The sequence below is a fragment of the Micropterus dolomieu genome, linkage group LG06, assembly GCF_021292245.1.
Source record: "Micropterus dolomieu isolate WLL.071019.BEF.003 ecotype Adirondacks linkage group LG06, ASM2129224v1, whole genome shotgun sequence".
Taxonomy (NCBI): domain Eukaryota; kingdom Metazoa; phylum Chordata; class Actinopteri; order Centrarchiformes; family Centrarchidae; genus Micropterus; species Micropterus dolomieu.
Window position 1 is genome coordinate 25,523,853 of NC_060155.1, and position 14,153 is coordinate 25,538,005.

At 38.7% G+C, this 14,153-nt stretch overlaps 1 protein-coding gene across 1 annotated transcript in view; it reads left to right on the forward strand.

Annotated features, from left to right (window-relative positions):
- gad3 (glutamate decarboxylase 3) overlaps positions 1-13,707 on the forward strand; it is a 19,309-nt gene extending 5,602 nt beyond the window's left edge. The window contains exons 5-16 of the mRNA XM_046052056.1: positions 725-815; positions 2,252-2,364; positions 4,477-4,592; positions 5,767-5,846; positions 7,061-7,115; positions 7,352-7,468; positions 9,103-9,167; positions 9,506-9,584; positions 9,987-10,136; positions 12,204-12,311; positions 12,612-12,701; positions 12,823-13,707. Of these exons, the coding sequence (XP_045908012.1) occupies positions 725-815; positions 2,252-2,364; positions 4,477-4,592; positions 5,767-5,846; positions 7,061-7,115; positions 7,352-7,468; positions 9,103-9,167; positions 9,506-9,584; positions 9,987-10,136; positions 12,204-12,311; positions 12,612-12,701; positions 12,823-12,996 (1,238 nt within the window). The 3' untranslated portion in view covers positions 12,997-13,707. The remainder of the gene's footprint in view (positions 1-724; positions 816-2,251; positions 2,365-4,476; positions 4,593-5,766; positions 5,847-7,060; positions 7,116-7,351; positions 7,469-9,102; positions 9,168-9,505; positions 9,585-9,986; positions 10,137-12,203; positions 12,312-12,611; positions 12,702-12,822) is intronic.
- The last annotated feature ends 446 nt before the right edge of the window (positions 13,708-14,153 follow it).

Sequence of the window (14,153 nt, forward strand, 5' to 3'; positions counted from 1 at the left end):
ATGGATTAATGCATGTAGAGGGGAAGGGTGATGGTGGAAGAAGGATGTCGTCTGATAGGCTGGTCTGAGAGGGTGTACAGGAGACCGGGCATAGAGACTCGAAAGTGTTTTCGCCCGAGCTTGTTTCAAGCCCCCCAGACGGTACCTAGATAAGACATGAGGGGATAGGCTGAGCGGTATATGTAGCCTGACAGGTGATTGGAGGTATGGTTGAGTCGTGGCCCTGCTCCCGAACCTAAGTTAACAAATTAACTTCATTTCTTTTCAGTGGTAGACAGTCCACACAGTCGGTCCTGAGACACCGATGCTCGCGAATGGTTCTTAATTTGTTTCAATTTTGAAAAGCTGCATTCTCCCGATGCCACAGTCAGAAGAATTCACATGCACTCAGCTCGTTTAACAGGTCCTGTGCATTTATTGTATGTTGATTCATACGTGCTCAGTGCATCGCCTTTGCAGATGATAGCTTCTATTTCTTACAGTTTAGTCAGATTAAAAGTAAAATCAAACATGTTGTCAAACTTCTGTCTTTGTATATAAAATGGGTGTGGAGAGCAGTGAGAGCCTGATCAGCTATGAAGTTAAAATAGTGTTATATAGGCTTGCAGGCATTGCAAGGCCCTTAAAAAGCACGTGGCCCTGTGCAGCCGCACCACACACACCATTGCGATGGCTATTTCTCTGTTTGATCTTGACCTATGACCTCTGCCCTTTATTTTTCCAGGCCATCCCCGTTTCTTCAACCAGCTGTCTTCAGGTCTGGATGTGATTGGCATTGCTGGCGAGTGGTTGACCTCTACAGCCAACACTAACATGTAAGATCTCATCACCAGTGGTAGAAAAAAACTAAGTTTGTTTACAGAAGTACTGGACTTCAGTCATAGTTTTGAGGTAATTGTTCTTTATTTGAGTATTTCCATTATAAGTTACTTTATAATACATGCCCGTACAAAATACTCAAGTGTCAGTTGGGGCTCCATTAGACAGCTTTCTCCTTGAAACCTCTCAGATGGTTTCATTTAAATAACAGTTAAATAACAGCAGCAGTGTTCACGAGAGAGGGAGAGAAATAGGGAGCGAGCCGAGCCAGGAGGTGCTGCACAAATATATGCTCCTCAATACAGCTCAAAGATGATTTTAAATACGCCTAGTAAAAATTTGGGAAATCTATATGTGGTGGTCCACGTTGATAATTATCCAAATTATTGGCTAATTATGGGATACACTGCCACCCCCCTTAACCCCCAAACAAAGCAGTCTCCCCCGACTTTTTAACTAACATCATATTCATTACAGCAGCAGGAGTGTGGTATTTACAGAGCGTAGGCCTAACGTTTCTTAACGCCACCGGCTGAAATAAAACAAAATAAAGCAAGTAAATCCTGACTTTTAAACAGCGGTTTAACTGCACATGTAGCCTGTTTATAAGAGCAGTATTCAGTAGTTTGAAAAAGTAATATTATTACTAGTAACCTGTTACTGCCCAACACTGGTGACCATACACAGAGAAATTACAAGTTCAGTTGTTTTATTTGACTTCTGATTTGTACCTCTGTCTCTGTGCCACCTCAAAACATTATGCTTGACCTTCTATAATGCAACTGCAGGTTAGCAAAGAGGGAGACACTCTTTTTTACCAGTTCTTTGTGGTGAGGGAGCAGTTTTAACACACCGGTTCTGTTAGGAACACAGAATATTTGACTATGGCAAAGTTGATGGCAAAGAAAAAGGGGGCCAAACTTGAGATCATTCTTCCATCATGGTTACTACTGATTGTGTCCTCCTCAGTAATGCTTTGTGTGCAGTGCATTCTGTTTGATGCATAAGATGACTTTGATTGACTTTCCATTATTTAGTCCCCTCTTCTACCCACACTTTACCTTCCACAGGAAAGGGAAAAGTTCTTCCTGTTGTTGTTGCTTTTTATGCTCTGTACCTGAAGTTCTTACTACATGCAGCTCCTTGAAAGGCAGGTTTAAACCTGCCATTATATGCACCTCAGCGGTGGTGCACTCTTTACATTGCCTAAAGATACACTAAGGAATGCTCTTAAAACAAATTTGAAATAGTCCCATGCTGACTTTATACATAGTTTCCCACGACTGTTGAACGTTTTAAGAAGTGCTTTTTCCAATACAAATTAATTAATTTAACTTCCTCTCTGCAGTTCAAAAGATAATTATGAGATGTTTGCAGATGTATTTGTATTAGCAAAATAATAATAACACAATACACTATATTTATTCACCAGGTTTACATATGAAGTGTCTCCTGTTTTCATCCTCATGGAGAACGTTCTGCTGAGGAAGATGCAAAGCATTGTGGGATGGTCTGACGATGAGGGAGACGGGATCTTCTGTCCAGGTAATATATGCGCAGAAGGTAACTGCAGAAATGTTTGGATGGATGAAATGTTATTTTGATAAAAGCAGTTGAAAGTAACACTGAACACACCTCAAACATCCAGGGAGGTATCTACAACTATAATACGATCTTTTTTTCTCAGTGTGTAAACTGAGATAGTCAAAGTTAATTAGTACTGTAGAGGTATTTATCAAAGTTCAGTGGTAGGACAGTGTTGTTGAAACTGAACTGAACTTATCTGCTTTGACAACCAGGGAACAAAGGGTTTTCTCTACTCACGCCACCCTAGCTTATAGTGTACACTTTATAGTATCGCGATTTAGTGTGAAGCTGAGACAGAACAACAAACAAATGAAATGAGGCACAGCCAAGGCATCACTTTGGCAACATCCACACTACAGTGTTTGCACCTCCCATCCAGATTAAAATGGATCTGATTGGGTCTCAAAAGTCATGCAAAGCAGACGCATGATGCTACTGACAGAGTTTTGGACATGGTATTTTTATTAAAATATTTTGTACCTTGCAAATAACACTTATCTGCCTACACTTGTACTAGGGCTGGGCGATAAGGCCAAAAATGTTATCACGATAAAACCATTTCATATCATTCGATATCGATAATTATCACGATAAATGTCAAATCATTATTTCCTTCAAGATATGTACTCTTGAGTGAAAACTGAAGAAACCAGATGGTTAATTATGTGGTTAAACTTTTCTTTATGGTCAGAATGTGACAAACACTTGATGCCAAACTGTGGATCACTTCACAAATCTGAGTCAGAACATTCAAAACTATTATCTTTTTTTTAACAAATATGATTAGTTGATCTTTTTTCAGGCCTCTTTTTTCAACAAAATAAATATTTTAATAGAATTAGGTGCTAATTTGTTTGTGATTCAAATGAATTAAAGCAAATATTTATTGACGATATATTGAACATTTATTATATTGATGTTGAGGAAAATTATATTGCGATAATTATCATTATTGTTTTATTGCCCAGCCCTAACTTGTACTGTGTACGTCGTCGTTTAACGTTACTTTGCGACGACTCACAGTCTGTTTTCCGCCACCACACTTTGTTACATTCAGAAACTGTCCAAGCTTCGTCTGCATTAATTTATTCTTTCGCGAAATCATCTGTAACTACGGAACAGACCATCTGATGCTTCATATTTACACCGGCACGCGCATGCACAGTGTACGTGAACGGCCACTAGATGTGCATTTTCAGTCGTTTTAATGTAGATGGAGATCAACTCTAAAACGCAGCTACAGTAAAACGCTCAGATCATATTCGTTTTAATTCTGCGTTTGTAAACTAAAATGGAGTAGACACGATACAACATCACGATACGCGATATTAGGTTCACGAGAACGAGACGAAAAGATCCTTAAACAGTGTTTTAAAGATATCCTCAATGCCGAGAAATATGAGTTAGGGGGGACCTCCCCCAGGAAATTTTCATCATTAAACACTCAATTTCTTGCATTCTGGTGAAAGTTTCTTAATCAATTTATGGTGGAAATGTTTTTATTCATGTAAAAGGAAACACAAAATTCAGGTAGCACTTGACATTTTAAAATATATAAATATAATAGAATATAGCTCTCAGTCATTCTGTGTTGCTTTCAGATCTGTTTCTTCTGTAGATCAACTTTTCACATGGAATATCATCCCTGCTGAGGCAACACATATGCAGGCGTGATTTAGTCTGTCCTCCTCTTTTTTCATGTTTACAGAGTGTTAACAGAAAACTTGGCCAAAAAGAAACTGTTTTAAGAAGTTGTTAAAGTTAGTGACTGGTGCAAGCACATTTTTGGGTCATTTTATTATTATTATTATTATATTATAGTGGCTTGTTGGGTTTTTTTTTTAGCTTAAGTTACTTTTTTTGAAGAATGCACATTTGTTTCTTCTTTAATTGCATTGCATATTTCCTTAATGTGCCAATAAACCTTTCAAACTGGTCAAAATCAGCCATTTCAAAAAGTGGGGGGGAAGGCCCACATTGTCCTTAGTGTGAATGACACCTAAGGGCATGGCAACATATGTAGAGTGTGGCTGCCACTCATCCATAAACCGTGCACTCTGTTTTCTGAAGGAGGCACAATATCCAACCTGTACAGCATCCTGGTGGCCAGATATCACTTCTACCCAGAGGTGAAGACCAGAGGGATGAAAGCCCTGCCTCAGCTGGTCCTCTTTACTTCAGAACATGTAATCACACCTCACACACTAACTGCTGCATTACACTCTGTGGGACTAAAGGGGTGTGCAGATTATATAGTCGACTATTCCTCGTGTGGATGGCCTCAACACTGTTGAGTTTGAGCAATGAAGTATTAACCATCACCATTGCTTTAAGTTTGAAAGCAAACCATTACAAACATTTTGTTATTGCCATGGGCAGTCCTTTTACCCGCAATTATGTAAATCTAATTATAGCCAAATTTTAGTTTTTCTGACATACACATGAGTCCTTTAATGTTCATGTAAACATTAAAATGAACGGTTTCAGGACAAATCTCATTGAGTGAGGCCCTCAGGGAGCTTACTGCATCAAGTGCATCAAGCTCTGGACATATTGAGCATTTGTTCAGAAAACATTGGCAAATTTTCTGCACTGATCACCATGTCGGTCATACATTTAGCGTTGATTTTGTCACAAGAGATTTCTCATTCTATGACATTATTTAGTTAAATATGATGTCCAAATTTCAAAGGGAAAACATTAGCACATCCACACACAGGTGATGCCTTACTGATAAAATCACTGTATCACGTGCAATTCCACATATGTTGTTTATATTGTTTATATATAAGATGTCCATGCAATTTAAGTAATATTGGTAAAACCAAAAGAGCACCAAAACAAGCATCTGTGAACATAAATGAACCATTTACAACACGTACCAAACATGGAGGAAATAGAGGAAGAAAGTTGCTTCAGGGAGCAGCTTCCTGGATCGATTTTTTGCATAGTCTTGCACCTAATGGTTTAAATGAGGATTTTTTTAATGTGTTTTTGAAAAGATTCACCAAGAAACTTGAAGGGATTTTCCAGGTCCCATTGGTTGTTATAGCAGATGTAACTTGACTCTAATGCCTGTAAAACCACCACCTGTGTTTGGTCTGATGTCTGTTAGCACGCTAAGGAAGGGCTCAGCTGTGGATTAAACAATATTTTAGACTTGTGGCTTATAAATCATGCATAAAAGTTAACTCTTGAGTTCGGAAATAATAGGAATTAGGTATTCAGTTTCACTTGACATGTGCTTCTTCTACTTCTTCTAAGAACCAAACAATGGAGACACTTCTTTCAGCTGAATAAAGAGTATACCTGTTTCTGTTGTCATTGAAGTGATGAATAGCTGTCTTTTCACCCATTCAGAGTCACTATTCAGTAAAGAAATCTGCAGCTGTGCTGGGGATGGGCAGTGAGAATGTGGTCATGGTGAAATGTGATGAAAGGTGGGTAAGTTAGAAGGTCACTAAGAAAACATGTGTTGGTTAATAGTCAATGTGAGGCATAACAATAGACATGTTTGCTCACCTGTTGCAGCATTATGTGTGTGTGTGTGTGTGTGTGTGTGTTGTGGGGAAATTTTTCCATACATGCTTTTGTTGGCTTTAAACATTCTATATTAAATGCTTGGTTGAAACTAAATTCTTCTATTTTTAAAATGTTACTAAGAGAGCTTTTCTCATCTTAAGAAAATTGGGAGTGTGACCAATTCTCTCTTAAGCCATTAGAGAGACACTTACGCATGGTTTTATTACCTACAGGATTGATTACTGCAATGTTCTGCTTTCTGGTCTCCCAAAAAAGAATATATTTCAACTGCAGCTGCTTCAAAACGCAGCTGCACGTGTTCTGACCACAGACAGAAAGAGAGCAGACGTTTTATAGACTTTTTAAGTCTCTGCATTGGCTACCTGCCTGCTTCAGAATTGGTTTTAAGATCCTTTTCTTAGTTTATAAGTCTCCTAATTGTCGTGGTCCTGAATATTTATCAGAACCATCCAGAACCCTCAGGTCCTCTGGTAGTGGCCTTTTAATTACCCCAAAATCCGGACAAAAACTCACAGTGAGGCGTCCTTTTATTATTATGGCCCGCATATGTGGGACAACGTTCCTGAGGACCAGGGGGTTAGAAGAGAACGTTGATCTTTTTAAAAGCGAAATAAAGACCTAACGTTTCAACCAGGCTTTTAGTTCAATTGTATTTATTTTATTTATCTGTTAATTCATTTATTTATTTATCTGTGTAGTCTGTTTTACTGATACATTGTTTTATTCTATTTTTTAAAATTATTTTATTTTTACCATTTTATCGTTATTATTTATCTTTATCTGTATTTTACTTTTCTTTTAATACCTTAATACTCTGACTCTACCGTTTCCTAATTGGGCCATTAATGATAGTTTCCTCAACACATGTTATAATTGTCTTTTACTTTAAATCTTTCTCTCTTTGCGTGTGTGTGTGTGGCATTATTGTCATTGTCTGTCGTTTTTATAGTGTAAAGCACTATATGTTATGTGGCTTTTGTATGAAATGTGGTATAAAAATAACAATTAATTTATGTTTTTAAAATACACTGCACTATTTTGCTGTTGCCGATATGCCTTACATACATCAGTTACCATTTACTATACCTTTGTCTATTTTTGGTCCTAAAAGAGGGAAAATGATTCCTGCTGAACTCGAATCTTCCATTGTTACAATTGAAGAAAAGGTATGAAAGAAATTTTATGTTTTATTATTCCAGTGTGTACATTTCTTTTGAGAAAATATTAAATGTGTTCAAAATGTCTTGCGGTATCGGTAGTCACACAGTTCTGGTTCATCACCAAAATCTTATGGCTAAATTTCATTGAAATTTGTTGTTTCTATGTGAGCAACATTCACAGTTAAAGGAACGCAGACAGCACCACACATACATATGAGAACCTCATCTTTCTCTCCCTGCAGGGTTTGGTTCCCTTCTATGTGAATGCCACAGCAGGCACCACAGTGTATGGAGCCTTCGATCCTTTCAGTGCCATCGCAGACATCTGCCATAGACACAGACTTTGGATGCATGTTGATGTAAGGTGACCCATGCCTTTCTCTCTATTCACCGGGGCTCTGTTCACACCGGTTCACACAAGCACTCCGTCTATTTCTCCTCTACCGCACATAGTTTTAAGTTGGATATTCTGCAGACATTCACCCAGGATCCGGTGACGGTTGTTTTATTTTATATGAATATACACTGCCGACACTGGGTGATCTGAGTAAGAAGCCGTCACCGGATCCTGTGTGTGTGTGTGTGTGTGTGTGTGCTTGTTAAAAAATAAAAATAAATTAAAAATAAAATAAATAAATAAAACAGTAAGCGTGTGCTTATGTGTGTTAAAATAAATAAATAAAAAAAAAACATATATATATATATATATATATAAAATTAAAATTAAAATAAATAAAACGGTAAGTGTGTGTGTCTTAAAAAATAAAAATATATATAAAAAATAAAATAAAATAAATAAATGAAACAGTAACATGTGTGTATATATTAATAGACAAAAAAATTTTTTTTTAAAGAATTAATTCTCTCTCTCACTGCTTGGAGCGCGTCACTGCCGCCTGCTGATCACTCCGAGCAGCTTTGTTTGTGCTCAATTTACAGACCCAGGGCTGCGTAGGAAAACCGCAAAAAACTGTATTGGATAAGAATAGCAAAGTACCCCTTTAATGTCACGGTTGGGAGTACAGGCAGCAGGGGAAGGACCAAAACGCAGAGACAAAACAGGCAGTTCAATGATTTACTTTCGATACATTAGCTGACAGGCAGGTGTTGGTAGGCAGGCAGCTACAGATTCCTGGTACTAGTGACAAGGTGACAGGCAGGCAGATTCAAGGTCCTTGTAAAGGAGCAGAGTCAGGTTAAGCTTACTTAAAAACCAAAGAACAAAGTACATGGCAACTAGGATGAACCAACACGTCTTACTAAGTTGTCACATAAGGATGCTTGGTACTTTCAAATGCACTAGGTACCATCATTTCTGGGTGTGCAGGGCTCTACAGTCAAGTTAGCAACAATAAATATGCAACAGTTAAACTTTCAAAATCAAACACATTGTTCACATTGTTAATTGCTCGCAGTTTGGCTAGGTTTAGGTTAGGATCACAGTTTGGATTGTTATTTACTGAAATGTAGCTTGCAGACATTATGTAGCTTCACTTAAGTTAAAAAGAAGTCAACATTGACTATTGGTTCCATGCAGCGTTAAAACAGCGTGGCTGAAGAGAGGGACTGAGGAGCAAATGCAAATCTGACTTCTGTTTTGGGTTGCAAACATGAAAAAAGGATTGCCTCTAAAGCATTCTCAGTGGTAATCCCAAAGTGTTTGGGATTCAAGCAAATAAATTAGCCTTTTCCTTAACGTCCACTAATTGGACTCCTGTTTAAAACAAAACTTTTGTCAGCAACAATTAGATTGTACAGTCACACAAATACACACAAATACTACATCACAATTAATGTGTAGCAGACATTATGCACTATTTAGATACAAAAACATCAGATTCATGTTACCAGTGACACACACACACACACACACACACACACACACACACACACACACACACACACAGATACGTGCATGAGCTGATAAAGCCAGAATGTGTAGGGCTTAAATTAATCTTTATGTTTTGTGGGGACTTTGACTCTGTTCCTCCAGGCAGCGTGGGGTGGAGGCCTGCTGATGTCAGACAGACACAGGATGAAACTACAGGGCATTGAAGGGTAACAGCATCAACACACAACCCAACCACTTCACACAGCATGCCTTTGTTTTCTCTGTGAATTTCTGTGGGACACCAATCCAAAGACTCTGTTAGCAACTTACTATAAATTCAGCTTGAGTAATAAAGCAAAACATGTAGCAAACGCTGAATCGGTTGGTAGAACTGAAGGGAAATTCCTCTGGGAAACAATAATGCATGACCAACATGACCTGATTTACTTTGAAAAAATCAAAAGGCTCCTTTGTTTAAGGCCCTGGCCGGAAGCTGTCTTTGCATGGTTAGCAGCAAGGTCTAAGGAATTTATACATTTATAAATTTGAAATAATTGTTTTTCAGAGCCTGCTCGGTAACATGGAATCCTCACAAGATGATGGGCGTCCCTCTGCAGTGCTCTGTCATACTGATCAAGAAGAGAGTAAGAAATGATACTCTACTCTTCAATATAATCTTAACCTTATAACCTATAGAGGCTATTCACTGAATGTGTTCAGGTATGCTAGCATGTCAGCTAGCTTCAGGGATGGCAACGTCAGTCTGTGCACAAGTCTGTTCCTGACTGAGCGATGAAGTTACACCGTTGCTCTTTCAAAATCAATGGGTATAAACAGTCCTCATGAGGCTATTAAGCCTTAACTGACTGACTGAAACAGAGCCACGGGTGTAGTGCGCTCCGACGTGCAGGATAAGGTGAAAGGTCCCGCTCATCGTTGCATGCAGTTTTCTTATTGTTCTTTTATTCGTCACTCCATATATCTTCCAAGGTCCATGTATAAACTCAAGCTGTATCTTGTATAAATGTTCCGTGTTTCTTCTGCAGGGTCTCCTACAGGAGTGTAATGAGTTGGGGGCTGAGTACCTTTTCCAGACAGACAAAACCTACGATGTGAGCTATGATACTGGGGATAAGAGCATCCAGTGTGGCCGACATGTTGATGCCTTTAAACTTTGGCTCATGTGGAAGGCAAAGGTATTCATGTACAATACTAGTGTAACCCCAGTGTGATAAAAATGTTCTTTTCATTCTTCCCACTCATTCTGACACAGCAGCTGATGTGCTTTAAATGAGACTGAATCTCATCTTTGAGGGAGAGACCTTGCTGTTAATGCTGGTGACTATCTTCCCAAGCGTCTTCACTAAAATAAATCTATTTTCTTTCTTTTATATACCTTCAGACCAACTCATGTCCCGATTGAGTTGGTGGATTAGGCTCTGTGCACTAATGTAAGAAAGAAAGAAAACATATTGGTGAAAAAGCTCATTGGGATGTAACCCACTTATTTTGGATTTTGACGACTATTTTCATAATCCCCATCCTGGTTTCTGCGTTTCTTATTTTCTTTAAAACGTGTGCCATCTGCTTGCAAAATACCCAGAATACGCCACTTTTATTGTGTGTGTGCTTTTAGTTTAGCCAGATCCCAGCACCCTGAGACTTGCAATGCTATTGGTTGCTACACTACCATCCAGGCAGAGAGCTTAATCAATCCCTGTGCGTTTTGCAGCTGTGAACAGCTGCAAAAGGAAAAACTTAGCAACAAACCTCCAAAACAAGCAAGTGGAGAACTTGAGAATAGATTTACGCCACTCGATCTCTCATCTCTCACAGCTGGGTGAAAGGCTACAGCTAATGCTAACAACTGGGATTCAAATGTGGGTATTAAAGATGTTGAAGATGTAAAAGGCATGAGCATTAAAATTACCACAACATAGGCCGACTGCTTTCTCATATACAGTATATTGTCTGTCTGTCACAAGAGAGGGTGAATAAAACAAGACTTTACTGATCTACTGTACTTAAGATGCTCAGCTCCTTGAACACCTTGCCAACTAGCTTTCTGAAGCATCATCTACATTTATCACTTTTATCCAAAGCGACTTACAATTACTACACATGTCAGAGGTCACACGCCTCTGGAGTTAAGTGTCTTGCTCAGGGACACAGTGGATGGGTCACAGTGGGGGATTGAATCCGGGTCTCTCACACCAAAGGCATAGTCTTATCCATTGTGCCATCATCTTATCCATTGTGCCATCACTACCCCAACAGCTTTCAGTTGCTTGGAAATGGGTGTGCTGAAAATTTTTGGCTCACTCTAAATCAACAGGCGCCTACTACAGAAAGGCAGGGAGAGATGGAAAAGTGTTTGGGATCATCTGGTTCAGATCATCTCTTGCAGGCAGAGGCTCTGTTAATGTGATCATAAATCTGAGCAGATCACCATGACATGTGGAGCCCCTACCATTATTCAACCTATACATGCTCCCTGTAGGTCAAATCATACATGACAATAACGTTGCTGACCACAGCTATGCAGACGACACTCAGATCTACTTTTTATTGTTTTACCAAGTGACTGTGTTCCCTAAGACTCACCATATCGCTGCTTAAAGGATGTAAATAGCTGGATGCAATCGCAAGTACAAGACTGAAATCATGTGAATTAGAATTGAAGTTCATGCTCCGCTTAATATCAGAGCTATAAAGACGAAAGTCCAAGTATTTAAAGTCTCATGTTCAGACAAGATTTAGAGAAACTCATTCATGCCTACATTTACAGCAGGATAATCTAAATTAAAAACTTTCTCAATTGCTTTTGTTCTAGTTTTTATTGCTTATTGTTTTTTATGTCATTCCTTTGCCTTTGAAAAGCATTTTGAATGGCGTATGTTTGAAATGTGCTATATAATAAAAGCTGCCTTGCCATGCCTTAGTTTGCAAAAAGCTCCAAAGATCATTCCATAAATGTCCAAAATATTAACCTATAAAGATCTTCAACTGATTGTTATAATAATGCCACCATAATATTCTACTTATCAATTTTAATTAATCTACCAGACCATGTTCGCATGTTGAATTTGAGCCATCAGATAAGAATTTAATGTCAGACAAACATGCTTTATACTCTTACTGGGTGACACTGTACTTGTAAAACTTCTGGTCATGTCCATCTAGCCCCTTTATAAGGCTAGGTGATAAGATATCTGTATGCCTGTTTAACTGCCTTTCTTTGTGTCTGTCGCACACTCTCTCAGGGCTCAGAGGGCTTTGGAAATCAGGTCAACAAATGCTTAGAGAATGCTGAGTATCTGTATGATCAACTGCAGAGGAGGAAAGACTTCGAACTGGTGTTCAAAAACAAAGTAAGCCTTTTATTTTTAAGAAGGGATTGCCAGTGCGCATGGTAACTTGCTGGGGCAACTAAGATAACGACTGATAAGATGGTAAATTGGTGAATAAAGATAGGCTACATTGGTAGGTAGTTTGCTAATTTCAGCCCAATTAGCCTTGTTTACAATGTACAGAATATTACCAGGCATCATCATTGTATATTTTTGGTTGGTTTTAGTTCAGTTTCCATTTAATTGTTATTATTCTATTTTCTTATTTACTTCTTTGTGTTCCCTAAATCACCAATCAAATCTTACTGTCCTCTCACACAGCCAGAGCACAGCAACGTATGTTTCTGGTACATCCCTCCCAGTCTGAGAGGCCTTCCACCTGGACCTGACAGAGACACCAGACTCCATCAGGTCAGTACAGAACTTGACAGTGGTTCCTCTGGACAGGTTCAGTGATGGTCAGGCGCCACTTCAAATAAAGAAAAGCGGTTCACACTGTTGATGGTGATCTTGATTCTTTATGTCTCTGTAGGTGGCTCCTCGGATCAAAGGCAGGATGATGGAGAAGGGCTCTGTACTGATTGGCTATCAGCCTTTGGGAGACAAAGTGAATTTCTTCAGGTGTGTGTTCTCCAATCCTGCCACAGAGCAAGAGGACGTCGACTTTCTGCTGGACGAGATTGCCCGGCTAGGCCATGACCTATGACCTCTGATAGTGTGTGGTCTCGTCTCATCCTAGTTCATGTCATTTCGAAGGAAAGGAGTGCATCTGCCTATGAGACTGTTTTTGTACTGTGTCATCTAGCATTAGTGCACAGGTTTTGTACAATTACCTCCAGCTATACTCTACAGCCAAGGGAATCACAGTGGGGTGTAAAGTTAGACGGAGTGATTTTTTTTAATATCTAAGCAAGTAGTTTTATAACTACATTAAAATAGGCAGAATACATCAGTTAAGAGAATGAACTTTGATTAACCCCCCCTAATCAGGGCTAATCAAGAGAAGTGACAGCTGACGCTGAAGCATCAATGTGGTTTGTAACATTCATGTCTGTCCGCAGGAAAGGGAAATCAAGGTACCAAGAAAGATAAGAAATAAAGCAAAGTGAAGGAAAACAGCAGCTAAATAATTTCCTCAAAAGAAAGGTGAGCACAATCCCAACTATTACAGTTACAGAATGGTTTAAGCTAATATCAGCAGTTTAGATTAAAGGCAGTCAGTGAAGAATTGAGCTTGTCATTGAGCAGTGTCATAAATTAAACTTTTAATTATTTTGCTTTTAGGCCTACATGCCTTTGGATTACTTACACTGGGGGCTTGGGCACAAAGTTAGATTAAACGTAGGCTACAGAAATATGACTCCAGTGACAAGTGAAGTCTTTTTCAGTTGTCTTTTATTATGCAGAATAGTAAGCAATTTCTCAATGTAGGGGTTAGTCAATAAAGGAGTTAAAGGATTCCTTTCCCAACATTAAACAGGTTTTTAAAAGGCAATGTGGACTATCATTTACACTCTTACAATTAGATAGATAGATAGATATTTTATTTATCCCGAGGGAAATTCAATTGGTGCTTTCTCTCCAATCCACGGGCCTATCTGATGTGTAAACTGATTTTAAGGTTTTAGGGTAATCTTAATCATGTTAATATAACCCAAAAATAGGTCTAAATGTATGCGTTAGTGTCTATCCAGATCATGTGGACCATTTTATTAGATCACCTTGGAAAGAGATTCTTTATTGATTGATCACCTAGCTGTCATTTTATAAGGCTTCATTTACACATGTTTACACCTTATGTTTTAATTCACGCCTTCGTAAGCACATTTCAGAAATTGTACACAATGGCTGCCAAGTGATCTC